This window comes from Gekko japonicus, unplaced genomic scaffold (genome assembly GCF_001447785.1).
Source record: "Gekko japonicus isolate JY-2015 unplaced genomic scaffold, Gekko_japonicus_V1.1 scaffold135, whole genome shotgun sequence".
In the NCBI taxonomy this organism is placed as follows: Eukaryota; Metazoa; Chordata; class Lepidosauria; order Squamata; family Gekkonidae; genus Gekko; species Gekko japonicus.
In genome coordinates, this window is record NW_015175359.1 from 1,616,830 (window position 1) to 1,639,799 (window position 22,970).

Below are 22,970 nucleotides of genomic sequence, written 5' to 3' on the forward strand. Positions count from 1 at the left end.
AATATATACACATGTGAATATATTTTTAAACATATTCTAATATCATGCTAATATTCTGGATCCCTTCCAGTCCATTTTTTGCCCTGCCCATGGGATAGAGATGGTGCTGGTCGCCTTAGTGGATGACCTCCGGAAACACCTGGATCGGGGCTATTGATACTTCTTGATCTGTTGGCAGCATTAATATGGTCTGTTGACCCACCACCTTGCCGATGTGGGGATAAGGGGGCTTGCCTTGCAGTGGCTGACCTCCTTTCTCCAAGGTCGGGGACAGAGGGTGGCACTGGGGGGGGGGATTATCTCAGCAACACCTGCTAGAACGTGGTGTGATGCAGGGGTCAATTCTCTCCCCAGTGCTGTTTAATATCTACATGCGCCCCCTCGCCCAGATTATCTGGAGGTATGGGCTGGGTTGTCACCAATACATGGATGACACCCAGCTCTGTCTACTGATGGATGGCCACCTGGACGGGGCATTACAAGCTATGGCTGGTTGGTTACAACAGAGCAGACTGAAACTGTATCCATCGAAGATGGAGGTTCTGTACCTGGGTCACGGGAAACTGGGATCGGGGATCCAACCTTTGACATGGCCCTGTCGGAGGTGGTGTTGAAGGTGAAGAGCTTGGGGGTACTCCTGGGTGCCTCACTAACTATTGGGGCCCAGGTTGCCGCCCCTGCCAGGTCTGCCTTTTTCCATCTGAGACAGATCAGGCAGTTGGCCCCATATCTCACTCCCCAGGATCTGGCTACAGTGACCCATGCAATGGTCACTTCCAGATTAGATCATTGTAATTCTCTCTATGTGGGTCTGCCCTTGATTCTGCTCCAGAAACTGCAGCTGGGTGCAGAATGCAGTGGCACGGGTACTGATGTTGCTGCCTGTGCGGGCCCACATGCGCCTGGTGCTGCACGAACTGCACTGTGGCTGCCTATTGAGTACCGAATCTGTTTCAAGGTGTTGGTGCTTACCTTTAAAGCCCTATACGGCCAGGGGCCCACATGTCTGTGAGACCGCCTCTCCCTCTATGAGCCCCGAAGGGCTTTACGGTCTGCCAATCAACATCTTCTGGTGGTCCCCAGCCCCAGGGACGTCCGTCTTACCTTGACTAGGGCCAGGGCCTTTTCAGCCCTGACCCCTACCTGGTGGAATGCACTCCCATACGAGATCAGGTTCCGCAGGGCCTGTAAGATGGAGCTCTTCCGCCAGGCTTTTAACTAAGGCAACAGACATCCTTCCTTTTTTCTGGGCCTCCCCTCAGCGGGTCAGAACTGCAATAAACTGGACTGCTTGCACCAGATGAAGGATATTGTTGTATTTTATTGGTGTTTTAATTGTGTTAAATTTTGCATAGTATTTTTTATCATATTTGATGTAACACACCCAGAGCCCGCTATGCAGGGAGGGCGGGATATAAGTAAAATAAAATAAATAAATAAATAAAGGTGCAATCAGGAATCCATATTCAGTATTATTTTATGCACAGTGTAAAATGTGTATATGATCAACATCTCAGGCCATATATTACATTACAGAAAACGTTTGGTCTCCCCTGGCTTCTGGAAGGCATTTTCAGTTCTTCAGGAAAGCCCCCTCCCTTTGGCAGGGTTTGTCTCTGCTCCACATGTTCCCACTGTCTCAAGAAGCAGAGCCTAGACACAGTTTGTGTCTCTGGTGACTTTGTACAATTTTTTTTCTTACCCGCTTCCTCCTCCTGACATCTTCAGCTTAAGGATCCTTCATATGGCCTGGGAGGGGGGAGAGTTTGGTAGTATTGGCGTCCCTTTAGCTGGGACTTCCATAATGTCTTGGCCCTGAGCCAAGGGATGCAACAAGACGCTGAAGAACCTAGCAACACAATGGCAGGAGATCTGGAGACACCGTTTGTCCTGACCCTCATTCAATCTCTTCCCACCCTTGGAAGGAGGAGGCAGAGTTGCAGTATGTTTCCAGCAGTTCCTTTCTCCCTGGGATGCAGCAGTAACTCTTCTTTCAACTTCTTTCCACTGGAATACAAGGAGATGTCAGAATCACAATCCTCCAGTTTATGAGCTTGCCGAAGGGGCTCTTCTGGTCTGATTTGGAGGCTAGGGAGTCCCTTTCTTTGCCCTAGAAGAATCCTTTTTCTTTTATTCCCTTAGAAGCTCATTGATTAACAAATCTTGAACAGCAGAAGATTCTCATTCCTCATTTTTGGATGCTAGGGCTAAAAGGACTGAAAAGAATTTTTTCGTTGCCAGAGTGATTGTAGGATCCTTGTTACGAAGCAAAGGAGACAGTTTCCAGGGTGTTAGGGGGACTTAGAGGAATCAGTCTAGGACTGGCTCCCACTCCAGAAGGCGGGGCACTCCCTGGGGATTTAGAATGTCTTCCCGAAACCACAGGGAGCAGGAATTTACAGGAAAGGATTCTTTTTCTTCCTTTCAGTCTGGAGCCAGGTAGGTAATGTTCTTCTACTACAAATTCCTAGACTAGATCCACTAACACTTGTACTTGGTGCTGTTGCAGCCTACAGGGAGCCTTATCTCTTTGTGACGCACTTCAACTCCCTTGAAGTGATTGAGATTCAAGCACGTGCTTCCCTTGGGTAAGTGGATGCCCTGCTTGCATTTGCATTTCCATAATCCGGGCGGGAATATCAGTCTTGGATCTTGCTCGGAGGGTTAGCAGTCCAAAGACACGGTTTCATTCCTTCTTCCTCTCAGCACTCCGGCTCGAGCCCACTTGGATATTCCAAGCCCTCGCTATCTGGGGCCAGCAATTTCATCAGGGGCAATTTATCTGGCCTCTTCCTACCAGGACAAACTAAGAGTTATTTGCTGTAAGGGGAACCTAGTAAAGGAATCAAACAATGAACACCACCGAGGATCCTCTACTACGCGCAGGTAGGAAGCCATTATTAATATGAATAGTATAGGGAGGAAGGATTCATGACATATGTATTATATGATGCTCAAAGCTTAAGGGAGAAATTCTGGGTCCATGCCCCAAGGAGCCAACAAATTAAAGTTTGGCAATGGGGAGTACAGCAAGGGGAGAAGAAGAATTGATAATGGGATGATTAATGAGCAGATGTGGCTGCATTTACTTTAGGTATCAGTGGGAGTGGAGATGAACACTTGAGAGGGTTTTTATAGAAGACGGCTTTGAGAAATGATATTGAAGGAAGAGGCCGTGCTACAGAGGTTCCTGGCAGGAAGAGTTCTAGGCATAAGAACAGGCAGTCACTAGAGGGAGCAAGAGATCTCTTTGGTAGAATGATGAAAAGAGCAGGATAAATGTCTGCCACAGATATGAATACAATGGGAGAGTAGGAAGACTGAATGAAGGCCACAAAAAACTGTGAAGAGGCAGGTGAAGAATCTGAATACAGAAGGAGATGAGAACCCATAAAAGGATGAGGTAGAATTCAAGGGTTTTGAGTTTTTTGTTTGGTTTGTTTTTGCAAGGAAGGCGGAGGTGTTATAAGAGAAGACTTAAGAAGGAACACCAGTGCATAGACCTGAATTTTAGTTAGGGAGTGGGGAGACTCAGGCTCAGTTTCCCACTCACAGTGAAACTCACTGGGTGACCTTAGGCCAGTCCCCCTCTCGCAGCCTAACCTACCTCACAGAGGATAACAAGGAGGAGGGGAGAGACCCATGTATGTCACCCTGAGCTCCTTGGAGGAAGGCCAGAGTAAAATATACCAAATAAACAAACATAGGAGGCCAGATGAGGAGTTTTAGTTTTGGACATCCTGAGTTTAAGACAGTTGTGAGAGGTCCAAGTAGTAGTATCAGGGAAACATTGGGAAGAAGTCTGGGGTAGAAAGAGAGTGAGCCAGGTGTCACCAGGAAGGGGATCCCTGAAAGCTGTGGGAGTTGATGTTACCCAGTGTTCAAAGAAAATAACAGTTGCTCAATAACATATGGAACCCCAGCAAAGAGAGGCAAGGCTGAGGAAGACCTGTAGTTGAAACACTGTGGAGGAGAAATGTCATGGGTACAAACAGAATCCCTAGGATCTGGGAGACATCAGTGAAAAAGCATGCAGTTGGCTTTTATCAAGGTGAGGGCTAAGCCAAGGCCCATAGATACAGCAGCAAGATGCTGGTTCTTTTAGTGAGGACAGATTCAGTAGAGGGCTGAGAGTGGAAGCCTCTCTTCAAACAAAAAGGTAAGCTATTGGGAGTAAATTGTAAATCTAGACATTTGAAGGTGAAGCGTAGAAGGAGTCAAAGTGTAGGCAGAGCTTTTTGAGAATGGGGGGACTATTTATGTTTAGTTGGAGTAAGGAAGCTGCAGATGTTGATACGGTGGGACAGATGGTAACCAGGTGGCAGAGTGGGACCTGCCATCTACAACAGAGCAATCTGTTCCCCATGCTCAAACACTACCTTTGCAGAGGATAAATTGTACGACTAGTTCGTTCAGACAACACTTGTTGGGTTTATTATTAAACTCTGTCATGGTTTAGTAAAGCACTTTTCAGCAAGGGAAGGCAGGATTATGTTACTTCTGTAAATAAAAACATAACTTTAAGGTTTTTGTCACTCAGCTGTCCACGTCCATTGTTTTTGAATGACAGCAGCCCGAATAAGAGAGGTCCCCCAACATATAACGAGCACATAACCAAGCGGGTAGCATCAAGCCCCGGACCTCCGGAAGGTCCAAGCCACCCTCGAGAGCCAAGCACACCCCATCGCTATCGAGAGGGAAGGACGGAGCTGCGTAGGGACAAGTCTCCTGGGCGTCCACTAGAGAGAGAGAAATCTCCTGGCAGGGTCCTGAGCACCCGCAGGGAAAGGTCCCCTGGGAGGCTGTTTGAAGAGACCAGCAGGGGACGAATGCAAGTGGGGGGTGCAAGGACTCCCCTCTCCCAAGTCAACAAGGTAGGTTGTAGATTTGACTGAGGGCCTCCTGTTCTGTTATGCATTTGAACCTCACCGTTTTAAAATGTAGCAAATGCCAAAGTGTGAGATTGTCCCACCTAATGAAAAATCTCTTTCATACAGAGCAATGTTATTGTGATCTCTTACAGAAAGCGGGGGGGACAGAGGGATAGAAAAGCCCTTGACAGGAATGAGGAGGCTGAGAAAAACTTTGGAGGAAATTCACACTACCTGTTCCAGAGACCTTAAAACACTATTGAACTAGTAGCCTCCTTTATTCTTGGAAAGAGCAATCTAGGGCTCCTGAAAAGAATGCAGCGTCTAGAAACTGCAGAGTTCATCTCCTAAAATTGCCTGTCTTTTCCCCCCCTCTCCCCAAAAACAGGTCTGGGACCAATCTTCAGTATAAGCTACACAAGCCACCCTCGACCTTGAACTGCAGGAAGAACCAAGGAAATGTACTGAGCCAACGCACCTTCTGACTGGGCTGTCCAGCAACCCAACCCAATCGCCATTGGGCCCAAGACAGATTGGGCAACAGGATCCAAATCCATCAGGACTTGAGTTGCTTGCAAGGACTGTCTGCATCTCGGTTTATTTTCCTGCAGCTTCCTGCAGTTGGGTTCTCCTCTCTCCCCGCACCCCCTCTTTTTGGGCACTTTGTACTACCGTTGCTCTTTCAGGCAGTTCATGAACTTTTTATACTTCGCTTTTAGCCTTTTACCAGCCCCATCAAGGAAGTTGGACGGGATGAGGATCTTATCCCAAGTCTGAAAAGTGGCTATCTGCATTTAGGAAAGATGCTGGAATTCTGAGAAGGCCTTGTGACCAGCACAGGTCATAGCAATTGTGTCTTGGTACCCAGCATCATTGGCTTCTGCTGAAGAGCTTTAGAGAAATCCTGATCAATTTTGTTCATCTGCTGCTTCCAAAGCCTTTTGGAATTTTAGTATTCCCAGAAAAGTCGCCCTAAGTGCAGCTCTGTGGTCAGCTGGGTTATGGGGAAGGGAATGCCCTGTTTTAGCTATATCCCCAAACATCCCTTGATCACATGGAAGTGGTCACACTCCAATCCCTTCTCCCACTGTATTAAAGCAGTACAGAGGCTTAAGACCTCCCCTACCCAGGTTTTCTGCATGGCAGCTCCCTGCATGCTTACTGCAACACCACCATCCTGGCTGCGATCTCCTTTTCAGTTGCTTCGCTAGATATTGTATCTTGTACCTCCCGTGTTAACGAAACTGAAGCCTTTATAGATTATGCTGCAACAATAACCATCATTGTTTACTGGGGAAAGTGGCACTGAAGGAGAGCGACTGAGCTTACAGTTCTTGATCACATGACAGAACTTTACGAGGCATGACGACATTTCCATCCCCAGCCAGCGCTAGACAGGATCCTGTTTGCAAACAGTATAGTACTGGATATTGGCCAAAGCAAAGCTATGCCACCTTGCTCCAGTGGCACAACCAGCGCTCAACCATTCTTAATAAGAAACCACTCTTAAAACATGAGCAAGAGCAGTGGGGAAAAAACCCCTCACACTGTGCTGAAAAGCAAAAAAACCTTTCACGGTGTGGCCATGCCTTTTTATACACTGTAAAGAATCGCCCTCTCTGGTAGTAGAGGACATAGGCAACTTAATAGCTTGGCAAATTCCAAACATCTCTCCATCCTTCTGCCGATTGCAAGACCTTTGCTGCTTCTTGCTCTTGGGTGTTGAGCGCACCAAGCCAAATTTACTTCCAAGTTAGGCTTTGGCCATTTAAATTTGCTTTAGCCACATTTCTCTCCAAGTTGGCAAGAGCAAGCCAGCCCTTCTCTTCTGCTTGTTCCTTTTTGCCAGCTGGTGCTGCCCTACTGGAGAGACGCCTAAATCTCCTCTGCTTTCATCAGTGCCCTTCTGGAGGGTCTTGTGGATAACAGGGTCTGGTCTGTTGCGTTATCGGGCTATTTTATACCAGATGGTTTGTCAGGAAACATGCTGAGATTTCTGCCTCCGGGTCTGGGTGTCCTGAAAGGTATTTAGGTCTTTGCATCTCATGGAAAAGTCCCTCGTGACCTGAAAACTCGGCTTGTCGAGTCCTGAGAGTGTATATCTTGTGTCTTGTTTGTGAAATGCTTCCTGCTATAGAATAGCTCAAAGGACTGTACATATTTACAAGAAACTTTATATTCGTAAAAAAAAAAAAAAGAAATCGAATCAGTTTCTACTTTTTTATTGTAAAGTGTGCATTTTTTTCAAAGCGCTAGCCCTTTGTTTTAATTGTGGTTGCGGAAAGGCATCTTCACGCACTGAAGGGGCCTTGTCCTAGTCCTCCACAATCCCATCAAGAAATATTGTAACATTTTAAATTTGCAAGCAGACGCTTGTTAGCATTAAATGAGGTCTTAGGCATTATTAAGAGTACAGGATTTGTCTTCATTACTTTTTATTGCAGACAAGGCAAAAGAAACAGGAATAATTCACAGTCCTCCTGGAAAGTATTGAACTTGTTGTTGACAAATAACCAAATAAAAAATTAATTCACTTTACTGACCTGCACGGTGCAGTGACCTTTTCCTTCACTCTCAGTTGCCAGACGTTACTCTGTGTGGGCTCTGCTTCAGCTGTTGTCATCTGAAGGCATATGGATGAACTAACCATCAAAACAGCCTCCCCCTTAAATGCAGAACAAAGAGCTGTACTGTCTTCTAAAATGCAGCCGCAGTAACTGCAAAACTTCACTCTTCTCCTCTGATCCAGTCAGTCACCTGTGTTTGAAATGCTGAGCAACTTAGCAGTCTCACTGGCAAAGGTTGACTCAAACAGCACTGTCCAAGAATTACAGAAGGACCCGTTTATTACCTCACCCTTTTCACACCTGAGGCTGTAGAACCCTAAAGCGGCTACTTTTTAAAAACTTAATGCTACTACAATTTAGGCTGGACATCTCAAAATGAGTAACCCTCAGACTACAGTGTAAGTACTTAAATTTTTAAACCCAGCTAGTTTTATACAGGGTTTGAAATATTCTTCTGCTGGGCTGGCTTTGTGTGTATATTACAAACTAGCAGTTTACAGGAGCTCAAGTGTAGCTCCTGCTGCATCCAAACTTCTCTCAAGATGCTTTGGGCAGATTGCCAGGAAGCTAACCCCTCCCTCCCCTCCACATATAGCTGCTCACTGATGCTCTGCATAAAAAGTGCTTTGATTTCTGTTGTGCCTAATCTTGAATGTATAAATGAACTGCAAGCTTGTTTACAAATGTTCCTTTATTTTTCTTTTTAATGTGCACAAAAATATACTACTTTAAGATTCATTGCTTCAGTCCTGTGCATGAGAGTTTATAACAAATTACTCGGAAACCAGATGAGTAAACAAAATAAGCATTCACTTCTCCTCCTCACCACCAAGTTCCCAAAGCTTACACCCTTGAGTGTACCAAAATATATTTTGAAAACAGCGGCATAAGGATGGAATGAGCAGGGCTGCGTGTACTCGGCTGAAAAAGAATTATAACTCTGCACTCTTTATCGATTATGCGAAGATGTGCATACCTCTACAGGTTTATCATTTTGTTTTTGTTGGGAGTGAGACGGGACAATATTCAACGCTAGATCTTAAATTTTATTCAGCTGTCCCTTTGGTTTCTGAATCTTCATCAGATAAGGCTCATAGAATGTCAAGCTTACCTTTGCATTTTTAAGAATTAGAAACTTGCCCTTTTTGTCTTTAAATGAAAGCTTAATTGTCATGGAGGAAACTAAGGCTATCCCCCTTCTCCCAGTCTAATTTATTTAAAATATACCTTGCTCCTCCCAGCCAAGGTTCTTGAGAAAATATATAATTCCTTCATTAAGGAGTACAAATAATAAAATAAAAGCAGTAAAAATAGTAAGGTAAAGGTTTCCCTTGCTCAAAAGCCAGTCGAATCCGACTCTAGGAGGTGGTGCTCATCTCCGTTTCCAAGCCGAAGAGCCAGTGCTGTCCAAAGAGATTTCCATGGTCATGTGGCCGGCATGACTAAACGCCAAGGTGCATGGAACGCTGTTACCCTCCCACCAAAGCGGTACCTATTTATCTACTTGCAATTTCTTGCTTTCGAACTGCTAGGTTGGCAGGAGCTGGGACCAGAGACGGGAGCTCACTGTCATGCGGCACACTCGGGTCTCGAACTGCTGAGCTACTGACCTTCCAGTCTGCAGCTAAGCATCTTAACCACTGAGCCACCGCAGCTCCCTAGTAAAAATAGACTACTGTTTATGGGTCACAGATAGTAACTTTGCTAATGCTGCTTTTATCTTTTTATTCACACCATGAAATAAGCACACTGCTGAAAGGTCGGGGAGAACACCTTTAGTTGTGCCATCTCTACAATTACTAAGATTGGGGCACACAGTGGGGCCTGTGTCAGAAGGTGCAACTGCCCCCCTTCGTGTTTTATGGCTCCTATGCCAACCTCCAGTGTAGTAGGGAAATCAGTAAGTAGCTTCATATGGGAGCACATGAAACTTAAGATATCCCAGTGCCACACTGTTTATGGCTGTAAGGAGAAGGCAAAGCTCTTTGACCTATACCTGGAACTAAATTTGTAGCCTGCGATGTGTGCAAAATAATCTCTACCTGCCAGGTACCTCTCAGCCATGTTCTGAACCAAATGAAGAATACTATAGTCAACCATCTTGAGAGATCTAGGGAAATCAACAGAGGTGTGCTCTGCCATGGGGTATGTCCTCAGTTGGTCCTCCCCCTAGTGCAGCATCCTGTTTCACATAATGGCCAATCAGTGGCCCAGCAGGAAATATAGGAGGCAAAGCCAAAGCAGAGGGATTAAGTGTTACCTCTGAATTGGTGCTCTGTACTTACAGGGATTTTTATTCCTCAGAATACTAGTGTGGTTTATCTCCCCCCCTCCCCCCGGTTTGGCAGGGGAGTTAGTAGTTTACAACAAGCATATATAAAGACGGGTGTGTGGGGATTTTTTGCATCAGATAGACACCCAGCTATAGTCTTTTTGCTTCCCGAATGAAATCATGAGACTACTGTTATACTTATCCTTCATCTTTTTATACTTCTCCCCCTGACACTCCCTCATCTTCAACCAGTAGCCAAGAACACCTTCCAGCGACTGTTTCTCTGTATCTCTTTTAAGAGGTGTGAAGTTTCCTCAGCAGTGCTTCTACCCCCCCCCCCAGCTTTCATACAACAACAGGGTGTGGAAGGAACAGGTTATAAGTGTAGTTTGATGGGAGGGGGGCAGATCCTAATTTGAACACCTCTGAGATATATGGGTGCAAATTAACATTAGTCATTCATACCACAAATGCTTTTATTGTTAACAATTCTGGAAAGGACTAATACTACAACAGAGAACAAGGGTGGACGTGAAATACGGTTCCCCACAGCAACGTGGGAGCGTGTATACGTAGCCATAGACCCATTAAAGCAAAACACATCTGCCCAGGATCAGAGGGCTGCTACAGAATTATGACGCCACACGGGCTCACTTGGCTAAAAGGCACAAGCCGGCTCCTTAGCAGGCTTGGGAGTGTCTGCATCTTGAGCCCCCGGCACATTCACTCACTGGCATTAGAAAAGAGGCAGGCCGTTTTCTCTCTCTTTTTCACTTCTGGCTGGGGTGGTCCTTTGAGCAGTTAGTTCTCTGCCAAGTACTGCAGCAAATGAAATCAGCCATTTTTAGGGGAGAGATCCTCCCCCTGGAGTACAGTAGCACCCTCTCTGCAGGTGGCAGTCTTTGGGAAAGAGATGGACTGTGTTTCTTGTCACACAGAATGGCTTGGGAAACACATGCATGATTAATAGCCCAAGTGGAAGCGGGGGAGGGCTTGTAGAGAGCTAGGGGGGTTGGTCCCAGACCTCTGCAGTAACTTGGACCCCTTCCAGCTGACATGATAAGTGCTGCTATTAGAAAATCAGACCCACCAATTTAGAGCTGTCAGCTCTGTTACGATAAATTATAAGATTAATCGGTTGCCTCACAGTACTTCCTGGAAAACATAACAGAAGCCCACGGTCTCTGCCAGCACTTTGAAGCTTGGCAAAGATTTGGAGAAGAAAGGCTATGATCTGGGGGACAGGGAAGAACAAGTGAATGCATCTGAGTTTGACCCAAAGAACTTTAACAGAAAGGGCTTCTCTCATGCACCTACTGAAGAATGAACCAGTGGAAGTGCTTTTGGGACTTCAGCACTCATGAGTAAGGTACACAAATTACCATCCCTTAAAACTGGCAGAGCTGTTCTGAGTGTGCTAATGAAGGGCTCCCCCACCGCCAATGCTCTAAACGAAATGTTCTCAGCAGCTTGTGCATATTTTTTTTCTTTGAAAAACAAGCAATCGGGGACTGGTCCATTTTTTAAATTCCACTGGCGGGTCAGCAGTGGGCCTGTGTGTTGATTAGAAGAACGTCCACAGCAGGAAGGAGAGAGCAAGGCAGCTATGCAATAGATCTGGACTTTAAAAAAAATGGTATGACTTGAGAGCAAGTCTGCTACTGCTTCACCAAAGTGGATGGTCTTTGGGTTTGATTGTTTTTTGGTTTGTTCCCTCTGCTACTCCACAGACTAGGCAGCCTGGGTACTAGTTCATATGGGCTTATACAGCAAAGTAGTCACGTATTTCTTCTTGTAACGGTGGGTGGCACTGAGCACCATCACCCCATCCTAGAGAAATGAGAGACATGTATGAATACAGATTGGAATGTCTAGTGAGAGACAGCTGGCCAGACTGAACCCCCCCCTTTACCTTGATGGACAGTGCATACAGGTGATTCAACATGACATGGTTAGGCTCCGGAAGCAGAGCAGGATCACACTAAAGAGGAGGACAGAGCAGATGGCCACTATTCACACACACAAAACCTTTATTGGCATGAAAGCACAAAAAATCATGGAAATACAGGAAAATACTAAGAAGCATCAGTCACTTGCACTTGGCTAGGGAAGCCTCGTCTTCTGATTGCATAATATAAAAATTTTGCAACAGCCTCCATTATTTTGCGATTAGAATTAAACAGAAGAAAGTGAACAATTGAGTCATCAGAGTGCCAGCTCTTACCCTCTAGAAATGGAGTAATAAAACGAGATTGGATATCCCTATAGAGAGGGCAATGAAGTACGGTATGTGTAGTGGATTCTATATCTTTTAGAGAGTGAGGGTGGCCACTATTCAGAAACTGAATGCCAGAAGAACCATCAAATCCGCAGGGGGAACCCCTTGAGCTTCTGCCAGAGACATATTTGTATGGATTTCTAACATTCATGGTCGCAGCAAAAGCTTTCAGGCCTTCTCACAATATGCTGCTGCCTTTATTTTCGTGTTGGGAATTCCACATCAAAATATGCTGCCCTTTCTCTGACATGGTGAGTTTAAATTGGGAAGGAGGGGTGCTCTCCAAAGAAGAGATGCCCCACAACCATCCATGAGACTACTATACCTGCTTAACCACCAAGGGCCCACGGTCTAAAGAACACACCTCTCTACTCACCGATATGCCCGTGTCTTTGTTTAGGATAACCTGCAGCAGATGTGGAGGAAGAATAGGGGGAGACTTGAAGCGCTCCTCTGGCTTACAAATATAGGGATCCTGGTGATAGGGCCCGGGAGGGGAACTTGACAGCTCTGCACCAAAGAGAGGCAACAGGTTAACCTCTGATTATTTGTCAGCTTATTATAAACAATAATCCATTTCACTGCAGTAGTCTGATGCAGCAGCACAAAACAGGGTGTCCAACATTGACAGTTGTGGTTGGTAGTTTGCTTTTTAACTAGAAATTTTTGCCCAGGTCAAGTCCAGAACCCTCTAACTGGAACAGATGAAAAAAATTGGCAATTATTCCCAAAGGGCATCTTTTGCTTGTCTGGGGTAAGGCACAACGTAATGTCTCCGGTCATGGCACAAGTCCAGTAAAGCTGAAAAGGTAGCATCAGCACTGGCAACTGCACCCAAGTCTGGCACCATGACAGCTGACTGACATTTGACACTCTCAGCCACTGGGGCCGTTCCTGTTTAGAACCCGCAGACTGGGGAGGCATATGGGAGTATGCCAAGGGATGCCCCATCCCCTCTTTGAGTTGTGAGAAGTCAGAAAAAAGAGCCCCTTTGCTCCACTGCCATCTATCTCTGTTTGCAAGTCTGCCTCTCGATTCCTGTGTATGGTTCCTTAATCCTCTGGAGAGAAGCCATCAGCCTTGCCATTTCTTACTCACCTACAGCAAGCAAATAAAGCCTGCCCAGAGCTCCCACCACAAATTACCCCGTCCTGGCAGTCACTTGGCAAACACAGAATGAGCCTCAGGCTTCGCCCTCTTCTACCAGAGAGAATGTGGGATCACTAGTCCTGCTGCATTCCCTTGGTCAGATAAAGTGGCTGCTGTTCCTACGGCGCTTGTAAAAGGAGGAGGAGGAAGGAGCCAAGCAACTGAAGCACAGAGGGGGTACCTGGCTACTCAATATTTATTTGCAAATCTTGCATACGTGACATCCAGAAAGCAAAAAAAATTATTTCCTGGGCTGGCATTTGGAAAGGCAACAAGGAGAGGCCCTTTCCTGCAACTTGCTCTATGTGAGAAGTCTCAAGCAGTGTGTACAGCCACACTGTCAACCCTGCATGCAGAATGACCCCACTGATAGAAAAACTACTTCCATGTGGGAGAATGCAATTCCTCAAGTGGCAGGGTTAGCTGCCAAATCTTAGAACAAGGGTAGGCAGGGCTGGTTTGCTTAGCACCCAGGTCTGGTTTTATGCCCGAGCAGCTGAGATGAGCAGCCGAGGGGCTGGCAACGCTCCTGTGGCTGGCATGAGAGAAGGCGACGGGCATATTTTATGTCCATTGTCTCCTGGACCTGTACAGCCACCAGCTGGGTACAATATAAGCCCCTGAGATGCTGGGCCTCGATGGCTCCCAACATGCCTGGCCCTTGTCAAATGTAACACTTGTCTCTCCCCAATTTTGTCTGCCAGCTCACCAACAACTTCACAAACTGACACTGCTTTTTGTAGTGGTGGTGGTGGAGCACTTGGGCCAAAAAAGGTTACCTACCCTGCCCTAGAGCATAGCAGACATGATGCCCTCATCCAGGGAAATTAAAAAGCATGAAACTAAGATTCAAAAACATACACTAGAGTTTTGCAGATACATTTCGAAAAATTAGATATATTCCTACCAGACATGTCAGAGCACTTTTGGGAGTCCACCAGTAAAGCATCAAATACTTCAAAATCTGTTTTCTTCACCTGAATAACATTGTTGAGAGTCCCCAGCTGGCTAGTTACTACAGGCTAGGAAGAAGCAGATGAGCAGGCGTTAGGACAAAAGAACCACCACCACAGTCCAACTCACTGTGGAACTCAACTGTCCTGGCACAGGCTTTGGGTTTTTTTTAATGTTTATTTAGCCTTGGGGCCTGCCTGGCCAGGAGATGTAGGAGGGATTCAAAACAAGATCCAGTTCCCAGGCTGTGACCAACCGCAAATATCCCAGGGGTTTGGAACAGAAAGAGGAGCTAAAGTAATGTCAGTTATTAAGACCTGCCATGAAAGTGACTTTATGATGTGGCACCACGTGATGGCTGGCACAAGCCATCTTTAGATCTACCTAGAACTTTCATGCCACACAAAGGGCTGGCTCTACTGATTCACAAGCAGAACACTTTGCATAGAAAGGAATTTTTGGATCTCCTTCCTCATACTGTAGTACATTACATCCCCCAAAACATGGGCCCTGGGGATTCCTAGGAAGATCTCTATGCATGATGCAGGGGTCTGCAGTGAGACGGGATTAGCAAGAATTACACCCCCTCCCCTATCCTCAGAGAAGTACCCTTGCCCCACAAGAAAATGACAAGTGGATCCAGCTGGATGCTCTTCCATGGAGGCAGTTCACACATCCATCCTACAATATTGTGAGTGATGTTCATGCATGTGGGAACCAGGCCTTAATAAACTCCATGCAGGACTACTGAGTAAGAGAATATTACCTCTGAAGGATCATGTGTCCACTGACCATCCACATAGAATTTGTATTGGTGTTCACCTTCTGGGAGGTCTAGGATGGCTACAAAATTATTGTGGCTGTGATATAAAGGCAAAGAATACAATTAATCCTATTTAAAAAGAGGATCAGCTGCAGGAACTGAGCACAGCACAGCACACAGTATAAAGGCAAGGAAATGGTCACATTCTGCATCCAACATCACATTTTGTGCATTTCCTACTCTTTGAAGAACTGTGGTATACTGATTACACTAACAGGATGTCTTCAAAGCAACTGACCCCGCCAGGGAGGTACATCAGGGAATCACAGACACAGCCTCAAAGAGGCTTACCTCCGTGTAAGTGGAAGTTTGTTCCAGTTGTTAAATGAGCCTGATAAGTACACCTCTTTGCCTCCTCCAGTCCAGCGGAAGACAGTCGGCCGGGCCTGAGTGGGAGCTTTATCGTTCACTTCCACATCATGCTGCCAAGCCAGGAATTCATCTTTTTCCAGGGGAGCCTGAAAGCAACAGACTTTCTTCAATGGTAATCTCCCTTATAAATAACAGCCGAATGGTGGTGGCACTTCTCTAGAACATTCCACACGCTCCAAAATCAGTTCGCTCTCTGATCTGTCATTCAGAGGGTCTCCCTATCCACTGGCTGCTTTGCCTGAGTCCTGCCTCCAACATTTTGCTAATCCTCTCCCCCCCATAGCCAGTCAGAACACAGAGGTTATTTGCATATGCAGCCTCATTGACCTTTGCCTCGGAGCACAGAGGTCATTTGCATATGCGACTTGATTGGCTTTTGCCTCTAACATTCTAAACAGTTTGCTCTTCTAAGGTAAAATGTGTCCAATCTCCAGGTGAGGGCTGGAGATCACTCAGAATTACAACTGCTTTCCAGATGCCAGAGATCAGTTCCCCTGGAGGAAATGGTGGGCTCTGTATCCTTATATGCTGCTGAGGTGGCCCCCGTATGACAGCCAATGTGACGTAGCAGTCAGGGCTTCAGAGCATGGGAGAGGCTGCAGGAGTGTGGGGGGTGGAAAGCTGAAGAGTGAGGGGGAAATAAAGGTAGGTTGATGATTGGTTGGGAAGGAGAAAGGGTTGCCAACTCCAGGTGGGAAATTCCTAGAGATGTGAGGGATGGAGCCTGGAGAGGATGAGGTTTCAGGAGGTGTGGGACCTCGGACAGGTACAAAGCCATAGACTTGACCCTCCAAACCAACTATTCCCTTCTGGGGAACCATCGTTGCCAATCTCCAGGTGAGGGCTGGAGACCACTCAAAATTACAACTGTTCTTTAGGTAGCAGAGATCAGTTCCTCTGGAGGAAATGGTGGACTCAGTGTCATTATACCCTGCTGAGGTCGCCACAGCCAATTGACACTGAGTGTCCAAGGCCGGGGCACCCGCCCAGAGCCTCTTTCTAGAGGTCGTTGTATTTATTTCCACAACGGGCCTTTTTCCTAGTTTCATAATAATTACCAAATGGCAGAAATATCAAGAACAGCAGAGGGAATGAAAGGATGCCTTATAACTTCTCATTTCCCAAAGAGATAGGGCACCTGCAAATTTCTTGAGGCTAGAGGCCAAGACTGCTATGCTGCTGTGGAAGGGAAATACGCCACAGTGACATGGTTAAAATGTCAGGGGATGAAGCTGCCTGTCTCCCATTTTGATGAGACTAAGATACAAACCAGGAAATGCCCAGGTCTCAATTTTGCTACAAGCTCATTAGCCTACCCAACTGTAATAGGTGTATATTACTGACCTTAACGGGGCTGGATTACTGAGATAATGTACCTGAAGTGTGTGGAACATTCAAAAGTGTCATCAAGTATGTAAATACTAAATCTTGCTATTAATATTAGGGTTATATGCCCAGAACAGACAGAGAAACAAGAACAAATATTCTGCTGCAACCCAGGTAGCTGCTTGCGCTTCATGAGGATCAGATACATAGCCATTGCAATCCCCACCATAAATTTGCTTCCTTGAACCTTCCCTGCTCCTCCACCCTCTGGAAAAAGAGTTGATGGTATTGGGCTGGAAGAAATGACACTGCAGTGCCAGAGAAAGAAGAGGTACTGGGAGAGCCAGTGTGGTGTAGTGGTTAAGAGTGCTTAACTAGGATCTGGGAGACCTGGGTTCAAATCCCCACTCATGCCATGGAAGCCTGCTAGGTGACCTTGGGACAGTCACACAGACTCAGCCTAACCTACCTCACAGGGCTGTTGTGAGGATAAAACGGATGAGAGGAGAACAACATAAGAAAGGTAGGGTACAAATGATATGAAGAAGAGGAGGAGGAGGAGATTGGGGAGGAGGAGCAATTTCTAAATAAAAAATCATTAGTCCTAATGGATGGTAAGACGATCAGATTTTCATCTCAACCTTCCCTCAAGGAACTTGGTGTAGCTTGCTTGATTCTCTCCTCCATTTCATCTTCACAACAACCCCATGAGGTAGCTCAGGCTGATAGAAAGAGTGGATGTAGCCCAAAATCACTCTGAGTTTCATGACTGAGCAGCCATCGGAACTAAGGTCTCCCCACTTCTAGCCTGACACCAACCACTACACTATGCTTACTCCCAGTGCTGTAAATACGTGCAGCACACAACACATTCCCAGTGTTTCTACTAAACGTACACAAGTGAAATACTTTTCCATTCCCAGAAACCTTCACAAAAGCAGCCTCAAGTGTTGCTCCCACACATAACTTAAATAAAATGGCTGCGCCACCATCCCAAGTGATTCTCTGACTATTAATAAACTGCACCTCATCTCAGATGCTCAAGATACAGGATCACTGAAACTTTGGCTCAATTTTCTTAGCTAACAAGCACCAACGTTCACATACCTTGATTTCCTCCCCATGGAACAAGTCAGCATCTTCTGGGCTGTCCATCAAGATCTTGGGCCTGTCCCCTTCCTTTCCAGAGCTGTCCCTCCGAGGAGTCTTGTGCCCTCCTTGGCGCTCCACTCCAGCACGTTCACTGCTTGTGTTGCCCATTTTAAGGTTCTGAAGAGAAAGGCAAATTACTGCTCCCTACTCCCTATGAAGGAGCTGCAGTGGCTCAAGTGGTTAAGACGCTGAACTGCAGGCTGTGGAAGGTTGGTAGTTCAACAGTTCGAGTGTGCCGCATGACGGAGTGAGCTCCCGTCTCTAGTTCCAGCTCCTGCCAACCTAGCAGTTCGAAAGCAAGAAATTGCAAGTAGATAAATAGGGACCACTTCGGTGGGAAGGTAACAGCGTTCCGTGCGCCTTGGAGTTTACTCATGCCGGCTACATGACCACGGAAACGTATTCGGACAGCGCTGGCTCTTCGGCTTTGAAACGGAGATGAGCACCGCAACCCTGGAGTCGGACTCGACTGGCTTTCGAGCAAGGGAACCTTTACCCCCTATGAAGTGCTGATACAACCAGGCGCCATAGAACCACTACAGGCAGCAACTGGCCCTGCCCATAGACTCAGACTTGATTTAAATGTAATGCTGACTGAAGCAAAAGTACTCACCTGTGACACCTGGAAGAGCATCTCACTTAACACAGGCTGCCGCTACATGTGCTAAGCAACTAGGCTGGTGCAAAGTCCCATAGGTGAGCTCTTCTGCTTGAACTAGCAATATATTTAAAATAATGCCTTGCAAGCTAACAAACACTGACATGGACAATAAGGAAAAGAACTAAAAGATTGACAGGTATGACTTTGCAACTAGCAATGAACCAGGCGAAGATTTCAAAAATATATATCCCAGACTGATTAACACAGAAGGAATTCACAGTAACAACAAAAGTTCAGCAGAGAAATGCATAAATAAAAATGCTCAGATTTTTAAAAGATGAATAAAACATAAGGGAGGTCTGCTTCAATAGTAACATTTGCATCCGTTATACTAATTAAGCATAAATCACTGTTGCTGGTCTCGTCCCACATAAAACGATTCAAGTCAAACTCAACAGCCGTGGCCAAGCAGCTACTAGAAGGAAGGAGCTCTTTAGCATATGCCCAAGAACCATACCCTGCATGCTAGTTTTAGCAGGTAGTTGAAAACGCCTTGAACACTGGTACAGCAAACACACTTCTCTCTTCCAAATAGCCACCTCTTTGTCCCACAAAAGAGCCAACTCCCCAAACTGCATCCTCCTCTACCATAACCAACAGACCTGGGATGGAACTGGCTAAGCATGTAACCAGGAAAACACTAGTTGGAGGGAAGGAAAGGAAACAGGTTTAGCCACTACTCCAACTGTGTCCCTAGTTCACCCCTTTACTTTCTCCCAAATAACTGTTGAAGCTGAGGGCCCCCCTACCTGGCCCTCATGAATAGGGATCCCACAAAACGTATGGTGCCACATACTGCTATGGGCCAAGAACTCTTGCAATACACAAACCTTCACTCCACACACATCCTGTCACTGAAAAAGTTCTTTAGCCAGAAGGTGATGCAAAGAACTCTGATGTTTTCCACATCAAAGTAATATCTTTCAGCTTCTCAGAATAGCTTACGGTAAGTATTATGAACATATGAAGCTGCTTTATACTGAATCTGACCCTTGGTCCATCAAGGTCAGTATTGTCTACTCAGACTGGCAGTGGCTCTCCAGGGTCTCCAGACAGAGGTCTTGCACATCACCTACTGCCAGATTCCTTTTTAAACTGGAGATGCTGAGGATGGAACCCAGGACATTTTGCATTCCAAGCAGAGGCTCTACCACTGAGCCACAGAACTGCTGAATTACTACCCCTTTCCATGTTTAGCAAGGCAACGGAGTCTGTATTTATTACAGGTGAAAGGTGGGCAACTTTCCAAGTCATCAGAAAATACTGTAAATTCTGAAAAACCAGGCTTACTTAGGCTATAAATTAATTTCAAATTCCTACATACCTAGTTAACCTCCCTTATGCACGACAGGGTCCTGCTTCCCAGGATAGTTCAAATTGCAAAAAATATACAAATTTATCTCTGCCATCCTAAGCAGCATTACAGCCATCAAAGCCCACTGATTTTAGAAGGGTGTGCCTCTGCAAGTTATTCCCGACACTCAGCAGGCTGATGGGGAAGGGGTCCCTCTTTCCTTTGACTGTGCTACTGATAGAACACTTGATGGTCTAGTGGCTATCAGGTGTTATATACATTCTAGAAATCATACAAGAACCGTAACTGGGGTGATCACCAGGGAGTCAAAGCTGGGGACGAACTGAAGACACAGATCGGGCTGCTGTTCTTGGTGGTTAAATTTTACAGCTGAACTTCTGATAAGAACGGGGGGGGGGGGCCCTGCTGAATCAACACCACCAATTTCCATCAGTGGCCAGCCAGATGCCTCCAAGGCATGGCCTTCCCATATTGTTTGCCTCCAGCACCTGGTGCTTAGAAGTAGAGTGCCTCTGTACATGGAGGTCTCATTTAATTATCATGGCTAGCAACAGTTGACAAACACAGCCTGCATTATTTTAACGAATCTTTTTATTTTTAATGTTATTTTTAAAAGCCATTTTAAGCTAGTGTTCATCACCACATCCTGGGAAAAGGGCTGCTATTATTAAATTATGGACTGCACACAGAATTATGCACTCCAAACATATCTTATTCCATCCTTCCCACACTATTTCATCCTTATTGCCCTGTGAGACAGCATGAGCTGAAGGAAGGGAAATGCCCCAAAATCACCCAGTCTGATGGACAAGCAAAGATTAATCTACGAAGTCTACTTTATTAGACAATTCTAAGTTCTGGCATTTGGGGGGAGGGGTTTTCCATCACCTCCTCCCTTGATCATTGCAAATCACACAGTTCCAGCACATCATCCTAGGCTATTTTGTCTTTATTTCCCCAGGCTTTTAAACTGCAGTTTTAAGCTCCCCTAGAGAATGTAGTTTTATCTGTGCTTTCCTGCCAGCATTTGTTTTTAACATCGTCTGCTGGTTTTAATTCTGCTTTTTAGACTCGAATTCAATAAAATTTTACAGAGCTTTAATCGGCTCTTGCTTTTCTTTTTTTATCATATCATCATACACCATCTTCAGCAATTTCGTTTTGAAAGTGCATAAATAAACAAGGTGGCCGACAGGGAGTGCCGGCCCTCCTCTCTCAGCGTCAAGCTCAATGACCTTGGGCCAGCGATTTTTTCAACTTAACCTACGTCACGGGATTGTCGTGAAAGTAAAAGAGAGAAGGGAGAGAACCATCTAAACTGCCCTGAACTCCTTGAAGAAAAAAAATAGGATAGAACGGGACAGGTGATAAAACAGATCGAGGACACCTCTTTCACACCTTGCGTTTAACCTCTCATTACGCGTGGGGGGAGGGACGACTGAGCTGAGAATATTTGCTAGAAGACTGCGTGCGGTCATGGAGAAAATACACTCTGCACATGCTCAAGAGCACTCTTGGGGTGCCTTAAACGGATGCAGTGGCTAACCGCGCCCTTTTCGCTGAGAAAGGCTCCGGGTTTCAGCGCAAGATTGTACCAACTTACTACCCTCCCTTACCAACTCTACGTCAGGAACCGCAGCCCCTAACCCCAGCGCCCCCTCACCGGCGAAGTTTCTTCTTTTTCAAAGCCACAGCCGCACTTCCGCCTCCCGGGCTGCCTCAGGCGCCAATTTCACTTCCGGTGGACCCCCCTCGCCACAATAGACTTCCGGCCTCTGGTACACATGCGCAGATTGAGGTGGTGGGATGGGCGTGGCGAGCGTCGTAGCCGGCCGGGTTTAAAGGGGTCGCCATCCACTTGCCATTGCTGCTTCAAAAGGTTTATTATTTATTATTTTTTTTAATAATGGGAATTCCTTCCTCGTCGCCATCTCATTTTCTGACCCGAAAAAATACGCACAAAATAATCTCAGATTTATGTGGGGAATTTTATCAGAGGAAAATGCACTCTACACATGCTCGAAGGCAAGCCTCTCTCAGAACAAACGTACGCCTTTTTACTCGTATGTTAGACCAAATGTTAGACTCGTATGTTAGACCAATTCAAGGGGATTTGCTGGCACTGTAAAAGAAGATTGCAGTTTACTTAGGAACTGATTATTTCAGGGCTGGCAAGCTGGATCTAAGGAATGGACTGCACGCGTAGTTGATCTGAAGCGGCCCCGGGGAGAAGACTTAAAGTCCACCTTCCCTTCGCTCCGCGCTCCCGATCCATATTAGGGCGAATCATCATCATCATTAAAAAAAACACGTTGATTTCTGTTCTAGCTGATCATTCTTAACGTTGAAAGGTTGCACAAAAGTTTGTTTTAATTCTCAGTGTTATTTTATGTTGTCTTGAGATGTATTTGTGCTGTTTTGCTTTTTAGGATATTTTTGGAATTACATATTTATGAATATATAAATTGGATGTGCTGTTTTGCATGAGATCTTTGTTTTTAAAATGCCCAATGAGAAATAAGGTACAGATATGGAGATCTCAGCATTGTAGCTGGTCAGGGTTTTCCTTCTCCTGACCAGCCTTACCTGCATCTGCCTGAAAAACAAGCAATCAGGGCATTTTCGTTCCCCACAGTGCCTGTCGTCCCTGCATTTTTAACTACTAAACGAGAGGTGGAAATTAAACTGGAGAAGCTTCTCCCTGCCTAGAGAGAGTAGTGGATAATTTTTTTAATGTATTTTCATTTTTGCTGCACTGCATTTCTGCTGATGTTTACAGTCTAAAAGAAGACCATACCACTGGAAAGAAAAACTGCAGTTGCTGAATTTCTGCATGAGTCTTAATATTGCCAACTCCAGGTCGCGAAGTTTCTGAGGTTTTGGGGTTCCCCTTCCTACCGTAAGGAGCTGCGGTGGCTCAAGTGGTTAAGACGCTGAACTGCAGGCTGTGGAAGGTCAGTAGTTCAGCAGTTCGAGACCTGAGTGTGCCGCATGATGGAGTGAGCTCCCTTCTCTAGTTCCAGCTCCTGCCAACCTAGCAGTTCGAAAGCAAGAAATTGCAAGTAGATTAATAGGTACCACTTCGGTGGGAAGGTAACAGCGTTCCGTGCATCTTGGTGTTTAGTCATGCCGGCCACATGACCACGGAAACGTCTTCGGACAGTGCTGGCTCTTCGGCTTTGAAACGGAGATGAGCACCGCAATCCCTAGAGTCGGATTCGACTGGCTTT

At 45.9% G+C, this 22,970-nt stretch overlaps 2 protein-coding genes across 3 annotated transcripts in view; one reads left to right on the top strand and one right to left on the bottom strand.

The window, feature by feature from the left end:
* Positions 1-5,598, top strand: part of CIT (citron rho-interacting serine/threonine kinase) — a 144,577-nt gene extending 138,979 nt beyond the window's left edge. For both annotated transcript variants that reach the window (XM_015425327.1, XM_015425328.1), the window contains 4 exons: positions 2,510-2,588; positions 2,707-2,886; positions 4,571-4,874; positions 5,260-5,598. In XM_015425327.1, the coding sequence (XP_015280813.1) occupies positions 2,510-2,588; positions 2,707-2,886; positions 4,571-4,874; positions 5,260-5,283 (587 nt within the window). In that variant the 3' untranslated portion in view covers positions 5,284-5,598. The remainder of the gene's footprint in view (positions 1-2,509; positions 2,589-2,706; positions 2,887-4,570; positions 4,875-5,259) is intronic.
* Positions 5,599-10,045: 4,447 nt separating this feature from the next.
* On the bottom strand, positions 10,046-21,484 carry PRKAB1 (protein kinase, AMP-activated, beta 1 non-catalytic subunit). Its single transcript, XM_015425315.1, has 8 exons — positions 21,404-21,484; positions 17,720-17,881; positions 15,206-15,372; positions 14,858-14,951; positions 14,045-14,159; positions 12,365-12,498; positions 11,623-11,691; positions 10,046-11,540 (listed from the first exon to the last, which is right to left on the bottom strand). The coding sequence occupies exons 2-8, from the start codon at positions 17,870-17,872 to the stop codon at positions 11,463-11,465; spliced, it is 810 nt and encodes a 269-aa protein (XP_015280801.1). The 5' UTR covers positions 17,873-17,881; positions 21,404-21,484; the 3' UTR covers positions 10,046-11,462.
* Positions 21,485-22,970: the final 1,486 nt, after the last annotated feature.

Excerpts from the sequence above, each read along its gene's own strand:
- PRKAB1 (XM_015425315.1), bottom strand. The coding sequence starts at position 17,872 with ATGGGCAACACAAGCAGTGAACGTGCTGGAGTGGAGCGCCAAGGAGGG. Across the intron at positions 12,499-14,044 it reads AAAGTGCTCTGACATGTCTG|AGCTGTCAAGTTCCCCTCCC; the intron begins GTAGGAATATAT and ends TCTTTGGTGCAG. Across the intron at positions 11,692-12,364 it reads ACAAAGACACGGGCATATCG|TGTGATCCTGCTCTGCTTCC; the intron begins GTGAGTAGAGAG and ends CCTCCTCTTTAG.